At 44.4% G+C, this 16,097-nt stretch overlaps 1 protein-coding gene across 2 annotated transcripts; it reads left to right on the top strand.

Annotated features, from left to right (window-relative positions):
* Positions 1-2,572: 2,572 nt before the first annotated feature.
* LOC120783659 (testis-expressed protein 2-like) lies at positions 2,573-16,086 on the top strand. 2 transcript variants are annotated; one of them, XM_040116791.1, is made up of 12 exons: positions 2,573-3,021; positions 6,794-8,137; positions 9,618-9,818; positions 10,241-10,520; positions 10,615-10,799; positions 11,427-11,627; positions 12,268-12,367; positions 12,859-12,991; positions 13,120-13,257; positions 14,784-14,993; positions 15,091-15,211; positions 15,393-16,086. In XM_040116791.1, exons 2-12 carry the CDS (start codon positions 6,944-6,946, stop codon positions 15,537-15,539), a joined length of 2,910 nt encoding a protein of 969 aa, XP_039972725.1. In that variant the 5' UTR covers positions 2,573-3,021; positions 6,794-6,943; the 3' UTR covers positions 15,540-16,086. The 2 variants fall into 2 exon arrangements, with proteins under 2 accessions (XP_039972725.1, XP_039972718.1); XM_040116784.1 differs by having other exon boundaries at positions 2,574-3,021; positions 10,612-10,799.
* The last annotated feature ends 11 nt before the right edge of the window (positions 16,087-16,097 follow it).

Genomic DNA, 16,097 nt, shown 5'->3' with positions numbered 1-16,097 from the left:
GAAGCATCTAAAAACACATAATAGGACAAGTGAGTCTACAAAGGAGCTTCTAAGTCATTTGCAAAGTGCTCACAACAAGCGCCTCGTTTGTGATGTTTGTGGCAAGAAGTTTACCAACCCCGGTTGTCTACATATACATTCCAAAATACACACAGGGATTAAAGACTTTAAATGTCAAGACTGTGGGAAATCTTTTATCCGAAAAGAGCATCTGATTGTGCACATGAGGACGCATTCGGGGGAGAGACCCTATCACTGTGATATCTGTGGGAAGGCTTTCACTCAGAGCCAGAACCTCACAGTTCATAGGAGGACACACACAGGAGAGAGACCGTATCAGTGTGGGTCCTGTGGGAAACTCTTTTACTCCCGTGGTCAGCTCAAAAAACACATGAAATGTCTTTCAGGGGACAAACCCTACTCCTGTGATATTTGTGGTAAAACCTTTTGCCAAAGCGGACGGATGATTCGACATAAGAACGCACACGCAGCAGGGAGCGCGGAGTAACCTATATATGCATGGGGGAAACATCCCATAGGGATAAGACGTTTTTTAGATAAAACGGCTTAAATGCATCTCTGATACCCTGGATTTGATAGTGCCATTTTCCACAGACATACCAGTTAGGACAATCTTACTGATCCAAAGTGTTGTTCCGTTCGCAGGTTGAATAATTCATCAGCAAAACAGTGAAAAGTCTCTCCTCTCTTTATCATATGTATGAATGGAGATACGTGGCAAATAAATGACTGAACAGCAGTAATCACTTTACATATTGATCACCATCATGTTGTTTGTTGATTTCAAAATGTATCCCACAAGGAACTACAGCGGAGTTTATCTAATAAATTGAGCTCTTTCATTCAAGACGATTTTTCTCATCCATTAAATGTATTCATGGTGGCTGGTCAGTGAGCTGGCTGGGCTTCAAGTGGCACTCTTCTTAAAGTTCAGTGCACTTGCCGCTGTCGCCAAGTGCTGGCTCATGGGGGAATGCTGGGTCTCTGTAAATATAACTATAAAGAGTACGGTCTAGATCTGCTCTATATGAAAAGTGCCCATGAGACAACCTCGTTATGATTTGGCGCTATATAAATTGAATCGAAGTGAATTGCCACGAGGATTACTTCTGTGAAAACGGTTTGTTTAATATCTTCTGTGGCTCCAACGTCAACTGATGATGCTAGCTGGAGGCGTGGGGTTTGAAAGAAGTGGGTATTTACCAGGTAGGGAGCGTCTAATGAAAGATGCTGTTGAGTTGCATTATGGGAACTAGGATCTGGCAACTAAAACACAGCATATCGTCGATTTTAACCTTTTTTTTTTTTTTTAAATAAAAAAAATCCAAATCAACTTTATCGAGGTGCCGTGCTAAATTGTTATAGTACCCCTTTAACGCGCCCTATCTGGCCTTACAAAAGCAACATTTAACCCAGCTTTAACTTTGCTAATCTATGCTGTAGGGCCTAACTGCTCAAGATCAGGTTCATGCTAACGCTGTCAGATCCAAACATACCATACATAGATGGCCTGCAATAAAGTCTGGATAAATTAAGTTAGACAGAAATACTGCCTGAATTAATTACAGTAGTGCACATCTGGGGAGATGTGCACTTCCATCATGATTTTTTTTTATATCTAAGGTGTTAAATGTTCTAAATGCAGCCTTGTAGCAAGGCTTTTGTTGTGACAAGATCAGTCGCAATTATCAGTAGAAAGTAGTTTTATATTACCCATTATGACAAGAAGCATTTTCTTTCTGTGGATGTGCGCATTCACGTTAGGAATGAATTCCGGCTCCTTACGGGTGAAGGGCGAGCGACTGCACCTCCCAGCCGCCCTTCAAGCGTGACTTCTTCCTCTGGAGCACGGCCAACAGGTGGCAGCACACACACACACACGCCAGCGTTGTTCTCCACGAGTAGGACCGGAGGGCACACGACGCTCACAGCTGTCGGTACCATTAGCTGACACTGCGATGAGCAGGGAGTCCAAGTGTATGAAAGTGTCCATAAAATCCGCCATGTTTGAGAAAGTGGATCCAGCGGTTAAATGTCGGGTCACAGAAATCCAGGTTATTGCCTCACTGACCGTGTTCAGCCTTCAGGCTGATGTCTCTCTCTCCCTCCCCTCTACATGTATTCCTTTCAGTCCCATAGGCAGACGTGATGATCTAGATCACACATAGTTCCCGCGTTGAAAGAAAATCGAGGCTCAGTGGTTGAGATACGTTATGTAGCTCCATTGGGAGACAAGTAGAAATTCAATGCAATTTAATCAGAAGGGAATTTCAGAACGTGTCCTGTTTGTAAATACAGATCCGATGACTCCTTGGACACGTGGCCAGTGTGCCCTCATCATAATAATAGTAAAAATCTTTTTTTTTTTTTTTTTAAAAAAAAAAAAAAGGGATTCTTGCTTTTGAGCTGTAACTGGCGCGGATTTTCCAGGTCTTGCAATTACATAAGTCTGCGTACAGGACTGCGGTGTCAGAGGGGGAAGAGTAGAGCTCGGTCTGTGTTTTGACGCTGAGCGCAGAGCAGAGAGGAGTCGTCGCTCTGGCAACTGTTGGCCCCTCAAGCGTAATCTGGATTAGAGTTTCGTCCGGTCTGCAGCCAGGACTCCAATAATCACATTATTCTCGATTGGGTTTAACGCCTCCCGAAGCGGAAGGGAGGAAGGAGGAGCGATGTCGAGCGGCGCCGACACCTCTGACGCGTTAACCTCCGAGATGAACTGTCTGTGCGGGCGAGATCTTTTCAGGAGTTTGGCCGTTTTGGCGACGAGGACGGGCGCCAATCTGAGTGAAGTTGACTGAGTATTTCCTGCCTGCGGTGGACGGACGGCGCGCATCTCCGTGTGCGGGCACGCCGCACTCTGCGGCACTCGGACTGAGCACCGCGGCCCGCACTTGAAGCGCATTTCTGCACAAATCGATGCCTTATTTACAGGGCTGTGGACATTTCCCGACCTCTGCCAGTGATCTCGCGGGACCAGCTGGTCAACCATCGCAGATTCACGTGAGTGCTTTTTGTTTTCACCGATTGCGGCAAATACATGTTTATCATAAAGTGCCCGCAGCAGAACAGATGCCTTCATTTTCAAATGCAAGACTCGCGAAATTGTCCACAGGTGAGGGCGGAAAGAGTGCAGGCTGACAGTGCAGTGATGAATCTGGCGTTGAAGGAAAGTTGAGTGTCCATTGCCCACGAACAGTCGATCAACCGCTTTTAGCAAAGGAGATATTGCCTTAATGGGATAAAGAGCAGCTTCACCAACACTGACCATGTGATACCCAGACAAACACACAGCGCATTGCCAAATGTGTCAGTCATCAGGGTCAAATGATAGTCTGAGGACAGGATGAAGCACAGGAATGCCATGTAAAAAAAAAAAAAAGAAGAAGAAAAGACAGTCCTTACATGATCTCATACAGCACTTTACTTGGTTTTTTAAATGAAATGCATATAAGGAAGAAAAAAGAATATGTTGTGCCCCTTGATTACCCGCTTGTCCTGGTTAAGCCAGGATAAAAAGGCCAAGACGAGTTCAGAGAGGGGAAGACATGCAGATTTTTTTTTTTCTGGCAGGATTCAATCCCATGACGACGACCGGATTACAAATGGGATTTTCTACTGGCCACATCATTTCTCCCTCTCCATTTTAATCCATTTTAAGTGATCCACTCCTTATTGATAGGCCTGTCCCATCATAAGCAAATACATGGGGTTTGATATCCCTTTCTCATGTGACCTTTTGATGACCACCTAAAAAGAGACGACAGATACATTAAGCGGCTCTGTCAATACCTTTAATCATTAAAAATCTTTCGGTTTTTTGAATCCATTAACTTTTCCCTCCATACCTTTTATCTGATCATATCAACAGGCAAATTACTTTTTATGTATTATTCAAAGTCTTTTCCTTATATGCATCCAAGAAACCCACTGTATTCTGTTGTATTTAAAGATGAAACGTTTAGTTGGTTAATCGATTAGTTGATAGACAGAAAGTTATTCTGCAACTATTTTGATAAGCCATAAATCATTTTAGTCATTTTGTAAGCAAAAGTGCAAAACAGTCTTTGATTTTCTGCATTGCAAATTTGAGAATGTGCTGCTTTTCTTTTATATCATTGTAAAGTGAATATCTTTGGGTCTTGAGCTGTTGGTTGACCAAAAACAAGTCCTCTGAAGGCATCACCTTTGGCTCTGAAAAATTGTGATGGGCAGTCTTTCAGTATTTTTGGCATTTCACAGACAAATAATCAATAATAAATTGAGAAAATAATAAGCAAACTAATCAATAATGAAAATGCTCTTTAGTTACAGTCCTAATGTGACCTTTCTTGCCTTTGCGTCACTTTCCACTTTCCAGGGACAAACAAAACACATTAAGGGTTTCAAAATTTTTCCCCCTTCAAATCCTGTGTCAGTCCTCTGGCGGTTACACTTATTTCCTTCCTTACTTCAGCAGACATTCATGCACAGTCCTGACTGGAGAGCTGCCAAGTCCCCTCGTGAGGGTTCCACTGAGCAGCAAAGGTTTTCCTCTCCCTGTCAGCACGAACTGATCCAAACTGACTCCGAAGTAGAAATTGGTTAGGGTAACGCAGGGCTGTCTGGAGCAGCTGAAGCACTGGCAGAGCAGCGCTTTCGGTTAATTAAATTTGACAAACAGCCCAGCAGATTGGTGCTAAAAATTAATAACTCTTCTTATGAGCAGTGTGCAGAAAGGGGGAGAGATAAGGAGGGAGCCAGTGGGGGTAGTAATTTAAATTATGCCAGCAACATGGTAATAAATGAATATTTGTAGCCTTGAAAATTGGTTTCATCCAGGTCAGGGCTAGAATTCGCAAAATCCAGTACAGGACAATGGCCAGTCAACACTCAACAAAAGTGCAAATTTTTATTTTTGCAAATTTTTTCATCTGTTGGTGGATCATTTCTAATAGTCAGTTTTCTTATGCTGCACTTCTCCATAAATACAACACTTCGTATTGCTTATAAATCCCACTTGTGACTACATGTGACACTGCATTATACTGTATGTGTGTATAGCTGACAGCTAGCACAAGTGAATCCTAAAATGTATCTGAAATTGACACACTGATGGCCCGTTCATCAGATTCCATTCATGCCCCAAGTGTCTTAATTTCCTTTGATAAAAGCCTCTTTAAAATGGAGAATTACACTTAATCTGCACTCAGCTTGGAATTGTACCCCAGCTGTTGACTATCAGTGAATTGGGCTGTGCAGCTTGCCTGCCATGATACATGTCAGTGGTTGTCACTTGTAAAAAAGCTCTGAAGGGCACGTTATAGATCCATACACTCTCAAAGCCCAGATTTCCCCCAGAGGGAGTGTCTAATTGTTATGCTTTCAAAGGCATAATGGACAGTGGTTAGGGTCCGGTTGAAAAAAAGCAGCTTTTTTTCCCAGTTACAGTCATGACATGGAGAAGCTTAAGCATTACTAATATAATTGAAGAGAGGGCACATATACATTGTGTTCATCTTTAGTGCTTGGTCAAGTGTTTGTGCTTTTTTTTTTTGTCCTTGCATCAGACGTTCTAGACACAAGGAACAGCAGCAGCATGTGTTCACTTTCATCATCCACAGATACAGAGGCTTTCAACGATAAACTCTCCTGTGCTTCACTTCAGTCAAACCTCAGGCAGCCGTGAGCGCAGAGAAGTGAACTTGTGATTAAAGAGATGCTGTGTTCATCACCTGCAAAGAAGGCAGCAAGAAAACTGCACAAATATTTAAAATGACAAGAAAAGAGGGCGTTTGTTTTACTGAGCATCTTCCAGGGCTCCTTAAAGTTAGACCAACAAGTACAGTGCTCGTTTAAAACGTACCTGTTATCTCAGTTATCTTAGTTCAACATTTTATTCAATCATCTAATCATCATCACCAAATTTCCACTTCACGGCTGTTATGATATTAATAATAATAATAGATCCTATTTTTTCAGACACCTGATCAGAAAATACTGGACCACAAATTCAAAAGGATTGGGTGGGGATAAAAAGAAAACAAAACGGTGCTCTCTTGCTTGATGCTTATGCTTCAAGTAACCGTGCAGAGCAGTTATACTGCTTTTATAAGCCATTTCCAATTTGCAGAGCTTGGGTCTCTTTCTTAAATAGTCCTACACTTTAGATGATCCCGTGCGAGGTTCCGTAGGTGCAGCTTGTCTTTAGGGGAATCCGTGCCTTGACCGGGCGTGGATGAGTCGCCCCTGAAGTCGATCAGATGAGCAGTTGTCGAGAAAATCTAAGGACAGACAGACAGATTTCTACATTTATTAGCAGGATGTGTCAAATTGGCAGGAGCAGCCTAATGGAATATGGCTGATGCATTGGATCATGCATCTAATTTGGGATTAGCTTTGACTCTCTGCTAATGACTCCCTAGGTTATTCCAGAAATCAAACCACTCGTCCACCCCTGCCTTACCTCAAACCCAGACTCGAATTGACAGCACACACAGAGTTAAACAAACAAATGGCTGCGGCGTAACAGTAGAAAAGACATAGGAGACAGTGCAGAGGAGATTAGAAAGGAAAGATGTTAAGGTGGAAGGAGAGAGAAGTTTAGAAAAGTCAAAGCAAAAAGGGAGTGGAGAAGAGGGAAATAGGAAGAAGTTCAGAGCAGCAGGTGAAGACGTAGCAGAGCGGTTTAATTTTAAATGTTATGCTATCATTAAAAAAAATGTTGCTATGGATTAGCTGAAGCTGTTTAAATAACCACATTGTATATTTTCCTTGTTTCTCTTCACATTTCCAGCATCCAACATGATAAGCTACCCAAGGAGGATCTTACAAGTCTACATGCAGTTACAGAGTCACATTGTTAGCACCACGTTCCATGTTTTGGAGGTCTGCTACTCCTTTTGGTTGACGGCGTTCTCACCATAGCTCGTGGTTGACGGCCAGCATGGAGGAGAGCAAGCTCATCTTCAGCCTGGACCGCCATGATGAGGGTCCCACCGTGGCCTTCTCCAAAGACAAACCACAAGCCAGAGAGAGCCGGCATAACCCCAGTCTGGGGATCGACTTGGACCTGAGCCAAGGGCACCGCGCCCAGCCCCCCTTCCTGCCTCACTCCCCCTCCTCCCCAGGCTCTTTAACTGATCTGTCAGCATCATCAGCGGGCATGCTTATCACCACCAACTTGGTCAAATCCTCCTCCACGGACCTGGAGCCGAGGGAGAGCAGCTCTCTAAGAGGCAAACCTCTGCTCAGCCTGGTCAAGTCCCTGAGCACAGAGATCTCCCGTCGGGTCGAGCCAGAAGTCAATCTCTCCAAGTCTGACTCCAAGCTGCATTTGCATCCCTGGAAACAGCTTACCCAGCCAAAGATATCCGAGGCAAGGCCTGAAGCACGAGGACTTAATGAGAGTGACGATTGGGTGTCACCTCCTTCCACAGGCAGCATGTCTCCCACTGAACCCCGGGGCAGCTCGCTGATCGCTGAGCTGGAGGACACACGGAGGAAGTTCTCGGAGGCCATGCAGGATCCTCTGAGCATGCTGAGTAAGATCATGGGCGATGAAAACTCTGGCAGCCCCAAGCAGGGGAGGGCTTCTGGTGCCGGAGACTCACCAGCCTCCCAAGGGAGCTGTGGAAGAGAGGGGAGCAGCGAAGCTTCAGACTTTAAGTGCCGGAGGAGGACTGACGGTGAGCACAGAGGTGTGTGTGACACTCCTCTGAGAAGACTCCAAAAGAGTTCATTAATAAAGTCCTCCCCAGAATGCCACACCCTCAGCAGAGACAGCCATATCGAAATTCGCACTTACGGAGATATGATTCAAGTGGTGGAGCTCCAGAATGGATCCAGAGTGACACATCAAAAAACTTACACCCAGTCTCGAGGCACGGTCCCAGGCTCATCGCTGCCCATTCACTGGCTCTTCCCCGTGGGTCTTCTAGCTTACGGGTTCTTTGTGCTGCCCCTCCCTTCCTATCTGGCGGGTGTGTCTGTGGGGGTCGCATGTGGCTTTATGCTGGGCCTGGTGGTGGTGTTCATGTTTGCCCCACGACGCTCAAATGCCAGAGGCAACAAGGGCTGTCGGGTCAAGTCCAACATGGATCCGCTGGACAGAAAGCTTAATGATCCAGAAATCCTAGAGGTAATAAGATATAAAATGAAATATGGTATATAATAAAAAGAAAGGCGTAACATTAAAGAGACATGCTGGCATTGCAACTCTGTGTCTCTACTTTTACCCAAACTTGTCTCTGTGCAGTGTAGTCCTCATGTAAGTGTCGCAGAGAGCAAGAGGCTAGGCACTGGTTTGGAAAAACTACTGGACTAAAAACAGCATGAGTGATTTTTCAGCTTGACTTTTGGTGTGTGTGAATATGTCTTGTTTTCTCTCTCAGACATTTTCTCTGTCAGCCCAGTAAACCCATAGCCTACCAACAGCTGTTTTTGCACGTCATCTTTGTTGGGACAGAATTGTAAGTTGTTTATTAGTATATAAAAAACGTTAATTTAATTTAAATCCAAATTTCTAAAAAAACAAAAAGAGCTGGCGACACTAGCCAGTCCATCACTATGGTTCCAGACTAAATTATCTCACCAACAAGGTGGAATGCCATGAAATTTGGTACAGATATTCATGCCCTCTCAGGATGAACTGTAATAACTTTGATGGTCCTCTGACTCTAGCGCCATCTTCAGGCTAAAATGTAATCCTTTGGTTTATGACCAAATACCTGCAAAATAATGCCACTGCCTACATTAGCTGTCATTAAGTGCTAATTAGCAAATGTGATTAAACATTAAACCTGCTAAAAAAAATAGCATTTTAGCATTGTCATTATGAGCATGTTAGCATTTAGTTCAAAGTGCAGCCTCACAGTGCCTCTCGCACGCCTGCAGACTCTTAGCCTTAGTCTTTGATATGCAGAGGCGCCTCTGCAGCTGCTCCTACAGTAAGTACTTTCCGTTTTCCTGTGACAACGTTGGCCACACCGAAAGGAGCTTCAAGCTCTAGTGTTTTTTTTCTGCAGGGTGAGAGATCAAAACAACAGCAGCCATGCGAGGCCCCGGATAACACTAAAGATAAAGTCAGTGCTCTCAGTGGTGCCTCATGGATTGGTTTTAAGGTAATTACTGTATGAAGAATTACCCTCGGGCACAGCAGGTTCAGCGTCTGCAGAGAGGGTTGTTTTCTTAATAGCCTTCACAAAGCACTTCTTGACAGCTCTGCTGAGAGAGTGGTGCTGTCTGCCTCAATAAATGCAGAGTTAGCAGGTTCAAGTAAGGTAAAGTTTATGAGGACAGAGGAGTTACCACCATGAGGCTGTAGGCTATTTCAAAGACACTTCCACAGTGTTAAATGAGACAGATGTATTCTGCCATGGCTCATGTTTCCCCTCCTGCTGAGCTGTATTGTCACAGTTTGCACCACTCACTGTGAATTTAATTTGCCTGAGTAGAGACTTTGGTAGGTTGGCATATTTTCTGTTTTTTTATTAACCCTTAGCCAGTTAAATGCACTTAAATATAGCCCCAATGCAGCTGTCAGGATTGTTCAGTTCCCAAGGGAAAATGCGAAGGGATTCGTGAATGACTGTGTTGCTGCTTTCATCATTTTCTTCCAGGGCTGGATGAATGAGACACACAGCTACAACCCTGAGACTTTCCACCCCTCCGTCACACAATCTGTCTACGTCACACTGGAGGGCACCCGGGTGCACCTGGCACACCCACGTGCCGCCATCCCACGGTGGGCGGCGTTTGACGAGACACCTCGCGAGGCTGTCTTTTTGCGTTCACGCACTTATCAGCTGGCTAACTGTAAGGTCAGTGTGTCTGCAAAAAATATTCTCATTTCTGGGTCCCGGCAGATCAGCCATGTCCCTCAGAGGGTAGTAAAAGAGAGAGAGGCCGGGTGACCTCTTGCTTGAACTCTTCATACTCATCTCTCTTCACCCACTTTGTCATCTAACACGGAGGTGAAAGACCAGAAGGATTAGGACTGAAGTGATGATGCTCTGAATAAACTTGACCCCTCTACAATGGCAGTTGCATATTGAGGCTGACTACAGTCACTTCCAGCGGGATAATTGCTGACACGCAGTCTAATCAACGTGGGGATTCAATTGGCAATAGAGAACTGTCAACACAATTTCTGCATGCCAGCATCTCTTTTGGGAAGAAAATATAGATAAAAAGAGAATGATATTTTTCCTTTATTGTTCCTTTCTGTTCATTTTTACCCAAGGTGTCTTTGTTGCCTCCCGGTTTGGCCCGCAAGAGGGTGTGGAACAAGAAGTATCCCATCTGCATCGCTCTGGCTGAGGGGGAGGTAGGGGAGGAGAGTCTGGTTGAAGGGCAGGAGGAGGAAGAAAGCGCAGAGAGACACAACGTACCGGACCACCAGCTTCCTGTTACCCTCTACCTGTTTGGCCGCACAGGAAGAGAGAAAGAGGAGTGGTTCCAGCACTTCCTGTCTGCCTCCAGGGCGGGAGCCAAGAGTAGCGTGAGTGGTGAGGAGAACACAGGTAAGAAAATGTTGTGGCTCATGGTGACTGGTTATGTATACCTGCTCCTTCAGTCCAATCACGACATATCTGTCTTTAACTTGTCACTCAGAAGCACTATGTGGTGGAGATGCAGTTAAAGAAAGCACAGAGGAGCCGCAGGACTTGCCAGGAGCCATGAAAACAAGAACACTGTTGGACTACAGCATTTACATGGCTCAGCTGATTGGGTCAGAGAGTTGCAATCCCACCCCCAGCCCCTGCCACAGTGACAAGGGAAGCCCCACGACCCACAAGAAGGTCAATGAACAACACTTCTAGCCAGCTTTGAGGTCCAGCATCATGTCTAGTATCATGGCAGTGTAGGTTGTAAAGAGATTCCATTTAAAGAAGCCCCATGTCCATTGTGAGCAGATATCACAACTTTGCTTCTGCTCTACTTACCCTCTGGATGTCGTGCTAATACTTTACATAGCTCCCATCGATCAAACCTGGTCGATATGAGCTACTGTTCTGCTGTTCTGCTCTGCACTCAGAAATAGCCTTTTCAAGGATGCTGGCTCAGCCAAACATCCTTGCTGACTAGACCAAATGTCAGTCTGCAGAAATATCAGGTATCACCTAGCTGGAAGGATATTAATAGGAACTAAATGCGGTGCATCTGGAGCACCAGACTGAGCTGCTAATCCTGGTTTGGGTGTTTTGGAATTGGCACCAGGCGCAGAAACAGTTTTTCATGATGTTTAGAGGAGGTAGATGCGAAATCAGCATGATGAGAGTCAGTGAAAATTGGGGTCCGTTATTGATTGGCATAGAAATGGCAAAAAACCTTGCATCTCAGTCATATTAGGTCAAATAACCTCCCAAACAATGTTTGTGAAAACGTATGTGCTTCCTAATGACTTATTTCCTTTCAATTCCCTGCAGATTCAGAATGAGGAGCACGGCTCTGGAGGTCAAGTTGGAGCTGAGTCCAGTGCAGGTTCAAGGGTAGGGGGATTCTCTGCAGAGGGCCAGCCCACCTGGGTGAACTCCCTAGTGGGAAGGATCTTCTGGGACTTTCTCCGGGAGAAGTACTGGACTGATCAGGTGGCGCACAAGATCCAGAAAAAACTCAGCAAGATCAAGGTGAGGGTGGATGAGGGTGGTAATTGATTTTTCAAGGTTGGTCCGTGGTTGACAAGGAATTTGTTTAACTGATGGTCTTGGTTGTGCTTTTCATATGCACATTCATCTTCATATTCACACCATCATCAACAGCATTGTCAGTGTCATAATGACTAATGGCAGGGCAACAGTGAGTATCCTGTAGGTCAGAGCTCTACAAACGGTGCCACTCAATGATATGAGCTGAACAGCAGCACTGGTTTTCGCACAAGGTCAAAAGACGCGTCATTAACTACATCATTGCTCTGTGTGTGTGTGTGTGTGTGTGTGTGTGTGTGTGTGTGTGTGTGTGTGTGTGTGTGTGTGTGTGTGTGTGTGTGTGTGTGTGTGTGTGAGGTACTCATTTCCTGCTCACCTCTTTGACACACACCATCCTTTGTACTCCACTCTCTCTGTCTTTTTTGCTTCTCTCTCCTTCACACACGCTGACACGAACACACACACTTGCTTGCGTCCTCCATTCCTCACTCATTTGTTTGAGGTAATTACCTACCTCTGCGGGTCTCTCTATCTGTTTTACATAGATTTAATTTGAAAGTTTTTAAGTCTGGCTTGAACGCAGCATGTTTACTAATTACGTAGACTGTTTGTCTCATTATAGTTGCCATACTTCATGAATGAGCTGACTCTGGCTGATCTGGACATGGGCACCTGCCTACCTCAGGTCCTTAACACATCCAAACCTATGCTGGATCGCAGAGGTACAGTATGTGTGTCATTATTTTGTATGTATATGCCTGTACACACCTTTTGCTCTTTGCTGATTTGTTTTCTTTTCTATACCACTACACATGTGGAGGAGTCACCAAACAAGGTTTACCCGACAGTCTCTACCCCGATCTCTCTCTCAGCCATATTCCTGCAGTCAGCTCAGGCCATGATCTCATTTATTTCATTACAGAGTTTGTCTTGCCCGCATTAAAAGCTTTCCATTGTCTGCTGCTGAAGCGATTAGCAATCCTCTTAGCCTTGACTAAGCTCAACCAACAATAACATGCCCAAGCTATCCTCTATTTGTCTGATGTTCCCACTGCAACAACACTGTGCCAGACCAGATCAAGAGGACATGTTGGCTCAGCCTCCAAACCAACTCAGGGTTTAGATCAAAGTTTCTTAAGACCTCTGAAGCATTACTGGCTACCTGTTAGCTGTTCTCTTCTCACTGCTTAACCCCCCTTCCTCCATCTCCAAGGCCTGTGGCTGGAAATGGAATTGATGTACACAGGCTGCCTTCAGATGACCCTGGAGACCAAGATGAACCTGTGTAAGCTGGGGAAGGAGGGAGAGGACGAGGCTCACACTGTTCCAGAGACCCAACAAGTGGGGTGAGCCCCGTCTCATTTTCATATTCCTCAACAGATAAATGTGAGGGCAAAGGTGAACGTGCTGAGGAGAAATGTGTTTTCTAAGCTTGTTGGTTTGCCTTAAGAGGTACCACTGGTGTGTTTTACAGCTCTAAGCCCAGGCTGTGTATACTGGCTGATAGTGATGAAGAGTCATCCAGCGCAGGCTCATCCGATGAAGAGGAAGTCCCTCCATGTGAGCCCCAGGGATCTGTGGGAGATAAGAGCACAGTGGTATCGGCTGATGGGTAAATTAACAACTTTACTGGTGTTTTCTACCACAGGGATCAAATATACCATGGGGCACCGGTCAAAAATCTGCACCTCACTGTAATTTCTGAAGCGTGTTGTAGTTGTGGCCACGTTTAGATTTGTGATGTGGCAGCAGGTGTTTATCCCACGTTCACAGACACCTCATGTAAGAGGAAAGGCAGCAACGGAACAGAGAGAAAAACGTGTTCTCCCTATTGGGTTACTGAAGATAGCAATAGCACAGTGTTGAATTAATCCATGTTTGTGTGCTTTTCAGAAACTTCCATTTTTTAAGCCCGTGGTTCCCAAACTAGGGGGCGCAGAGATGTAGGCAAACATTAGCGGTGAAACTGAAATTGAATCGAGCCTTTTTACAGTAGACGCTTGACTTGTCTAACGCAAGTGTAATAAATAACACTATTATTTGCATTAAATGAACTGCAGTAATTGATGGAATGCAACATTGTTAAGGTTAATAGTTCTACCTGTGCATTACCCACTGTGACGAGTCAAAATGTCTGCTGTGAAAAAGCGAACCTGACAACCGAAGGCCAGCAAGATTCAGGCATGCAAGATTTATTCAGAAAGTGAAGTACAAGATGGACAGACTTTAGACAGGAAAGAAAGGGAAAATTGTTGATGCTCTTAACCAAACATGTTAGTCAAATCCAAAAGTTGACTTTACTGTCATATTACCTTGTGTCTTTTGTGTGTAAAAAATCTGGCAGTTTGGGTCAAACGTAACAGCCATTTTTCACGTCTACAACAGAAATGAACGAGAAATGTGTGAAAAGAAACGTTTATTTAACATTTAACTTGGCTCCTTTTAGTTTCCTCATCATCGTTACCAGTCAGTATAAACACAATTAGTCCTGATATTGGGAAGGATGAGACGTTGTTGGGGCTTGCAACGGGAAGCATGACAGAAAAATCTTGGGAGCCACTGATTTAAACTAAGTCCAATATAATCTAGATTTTAGGAAACGTTTTGGGAATACACAGTCGAAACTAACACTTGAATGTTGACAGTAGTGATATTTATGAGACAAAAATTTGTAGTAAATATGGCAATTTCCCTACGATGTCAATCGTTTTAAGCCTTTGACAGGTGATGAAAAACACCCGATTCATCACTAATTGTGTCCATGACTGGAACATGGTTGAAAGTTTCAAATTATTTCAAGAAGTGGCCCTAACTGCTTGTGCATTGGAGTGCAGGTTCAGTCCTTATGTCTCGTCCAAATCTACGAAGAGCAAAAAAGTGGAGCATCAACATACATTTAATATCTAAAAGTCTTTTTTTTTTTTTTTTTTAGCAATAGTAACATTCTTGGACTAGTATTACATTTGTGAGCACTGTGCATGTAAAGCATGTGAACCAGGGTTGTAGTCAGTTTATTGCCAGTTAAGACAAGTTTATCACGAGCTAGCTGGAAAAAACGAGCCACTCCCAGTCATTTTTGGATTTGCAGTATACAAATATGTATGACACATTTTTACTGTTGTCCTTATTTTACCCCAGGCACACTGGTGGCAGCACAAGTAGGAAAATCTTGAGATTTGTGGACAAGATAGCAAAGTCCAAATACTTCCAGAGGGCCACAGAGAACGAGTACATCAGGAAGAAGATCGCTGAGGTGTCCAACATGCCTCTGATGCTCAGCGTGGAGGTCCTGGAGCTCTCTGGTACTCTGGCCATCAACATTCCCCCTCCTCCTACTGACAGGATATGGTACTGTCATTTCATACACACATTCAATGCCAACGGCGCATTTGTTGTTATTTGTTTTATCAGCAATGTTTCTTCACTAAAAGTCTTCCTCTCTCAGGTACAGTTTCCGGGTGCCCCCCAGGTTAGACCTTCGTGTGCGTCCCATGCTCGGGGAGAGGGAGGTCACCTTCACCCATGTCACTGAGTGGATCGAGAAAAAACTGCAGTGCGAGTTCCAGGTGAGTCCATCCTGGGATCTGTCTGCTTGTGTAGGACAAGAATTAGGCTAATATTCTGAAAATAATAATGTAGAAAATTTATAATCCACATCTCACTGTACACGCTCCTTGTGACAATAAAAGATGAGTATGTGAAATACCGTAGACGGATTTCTAACTTTTAATCATTGCTGCTCAACAGAAAGTGTTTGTCATGCCCAATATGGACGATTTATATCTGCCCCTGATGACATCTGGCCTGGAAAACCCGCCTGCATCCCACCACTCTTCCGTCCAGTCCACATCCCACCAGTCCTCCATGGAGTCCCAGGAGTACGTGTCAGAGTAGTGACCCCTTGAGGCTGCAGATGGGACACTCCTGATGCAAAATAGCCATTGTGCAGCTGTTGCCATGGATCTCTAATGGATTCTGAGGCCGGGTACCGGCTTGGTGTTTAACAGAGTGTTTTTGTTGTAACCTGTGCGGGATAGATGTCTCCTGAGGACACACTGAATATAACTCAACTGTACTTAATAACCTTAACACCAGTGAGAACACATAGTGCAAGGGATTTCCAAAAGGGACCTTTTTTTTTTTTTTTTTAAAATGCTGATGCTGATGTAGGCGCAGGACTGAACAACTGGATGTCTTTACTGCACAAAAACAAGGTGCTGTTGATGGCCTCTGTTTTAAAAGAATGCAGATTGAACAGCAAACTATCCATCCATCAATTTTCTAATCCGCTGACCCTGTTAAGGGTTGTGAGGTTGAACAGACTAGAAACTGAAAGACGTGGAGATAATAACCTGATAATTACTTGGTTCTGTTCAACCAAGCTGCCGTGGTGCATGTGATTTCTGAACAGTGTTACTGTAATGTGCTCATGGATTTATCAGTGAACAATAA

This window comes from Xiphias gladius, chromosome 3 (assembly GCF_016859285.1).
Source record: "Xiphias gladius isolate SHS-SW01 ecotype Sanya breed wild chromosome 3, ASM1685928v1, whole genome shotgun sequence".
NCBI classification, from domain to species: domain Eukaryota; kingdom Metazoa; phylum Chordata; class Actinopteri; order Istiophoriformes; family Xiphiidae; genus Xiphias; species Xiphias gladius.
The sequence above is the reverse complement of the archived record's forward strand: the minus strand, read 5'-3'. Positions and strand labels throughout refer to the sequence as shown.

Excerpts from the sequence above, each read along its gene's own strand:
- LOC120783659 (XM_040116784.1), top strand. The coding sequence starts at position 6,944 with ATGGAGGAGAGCAAGCTCATCTTCAGCCTGGACCGCCATGATGAGGGT. Across the intron at positions 8,138-9,617 it reads ATGATCCAGAAATCCTAGAG|GGCTGGATGAATGAGACACA; the intron begins GTAATAAGATAT and ends ATTTTCTTCCAG. Across the intron at positions 13,258-14,783 it reads ACAGTGGTATCGGCTGATGG|GCACACTGGTGGCAGCACAA; the intron begins GTAAATTAACAA and ends ATTTTACCCCAG.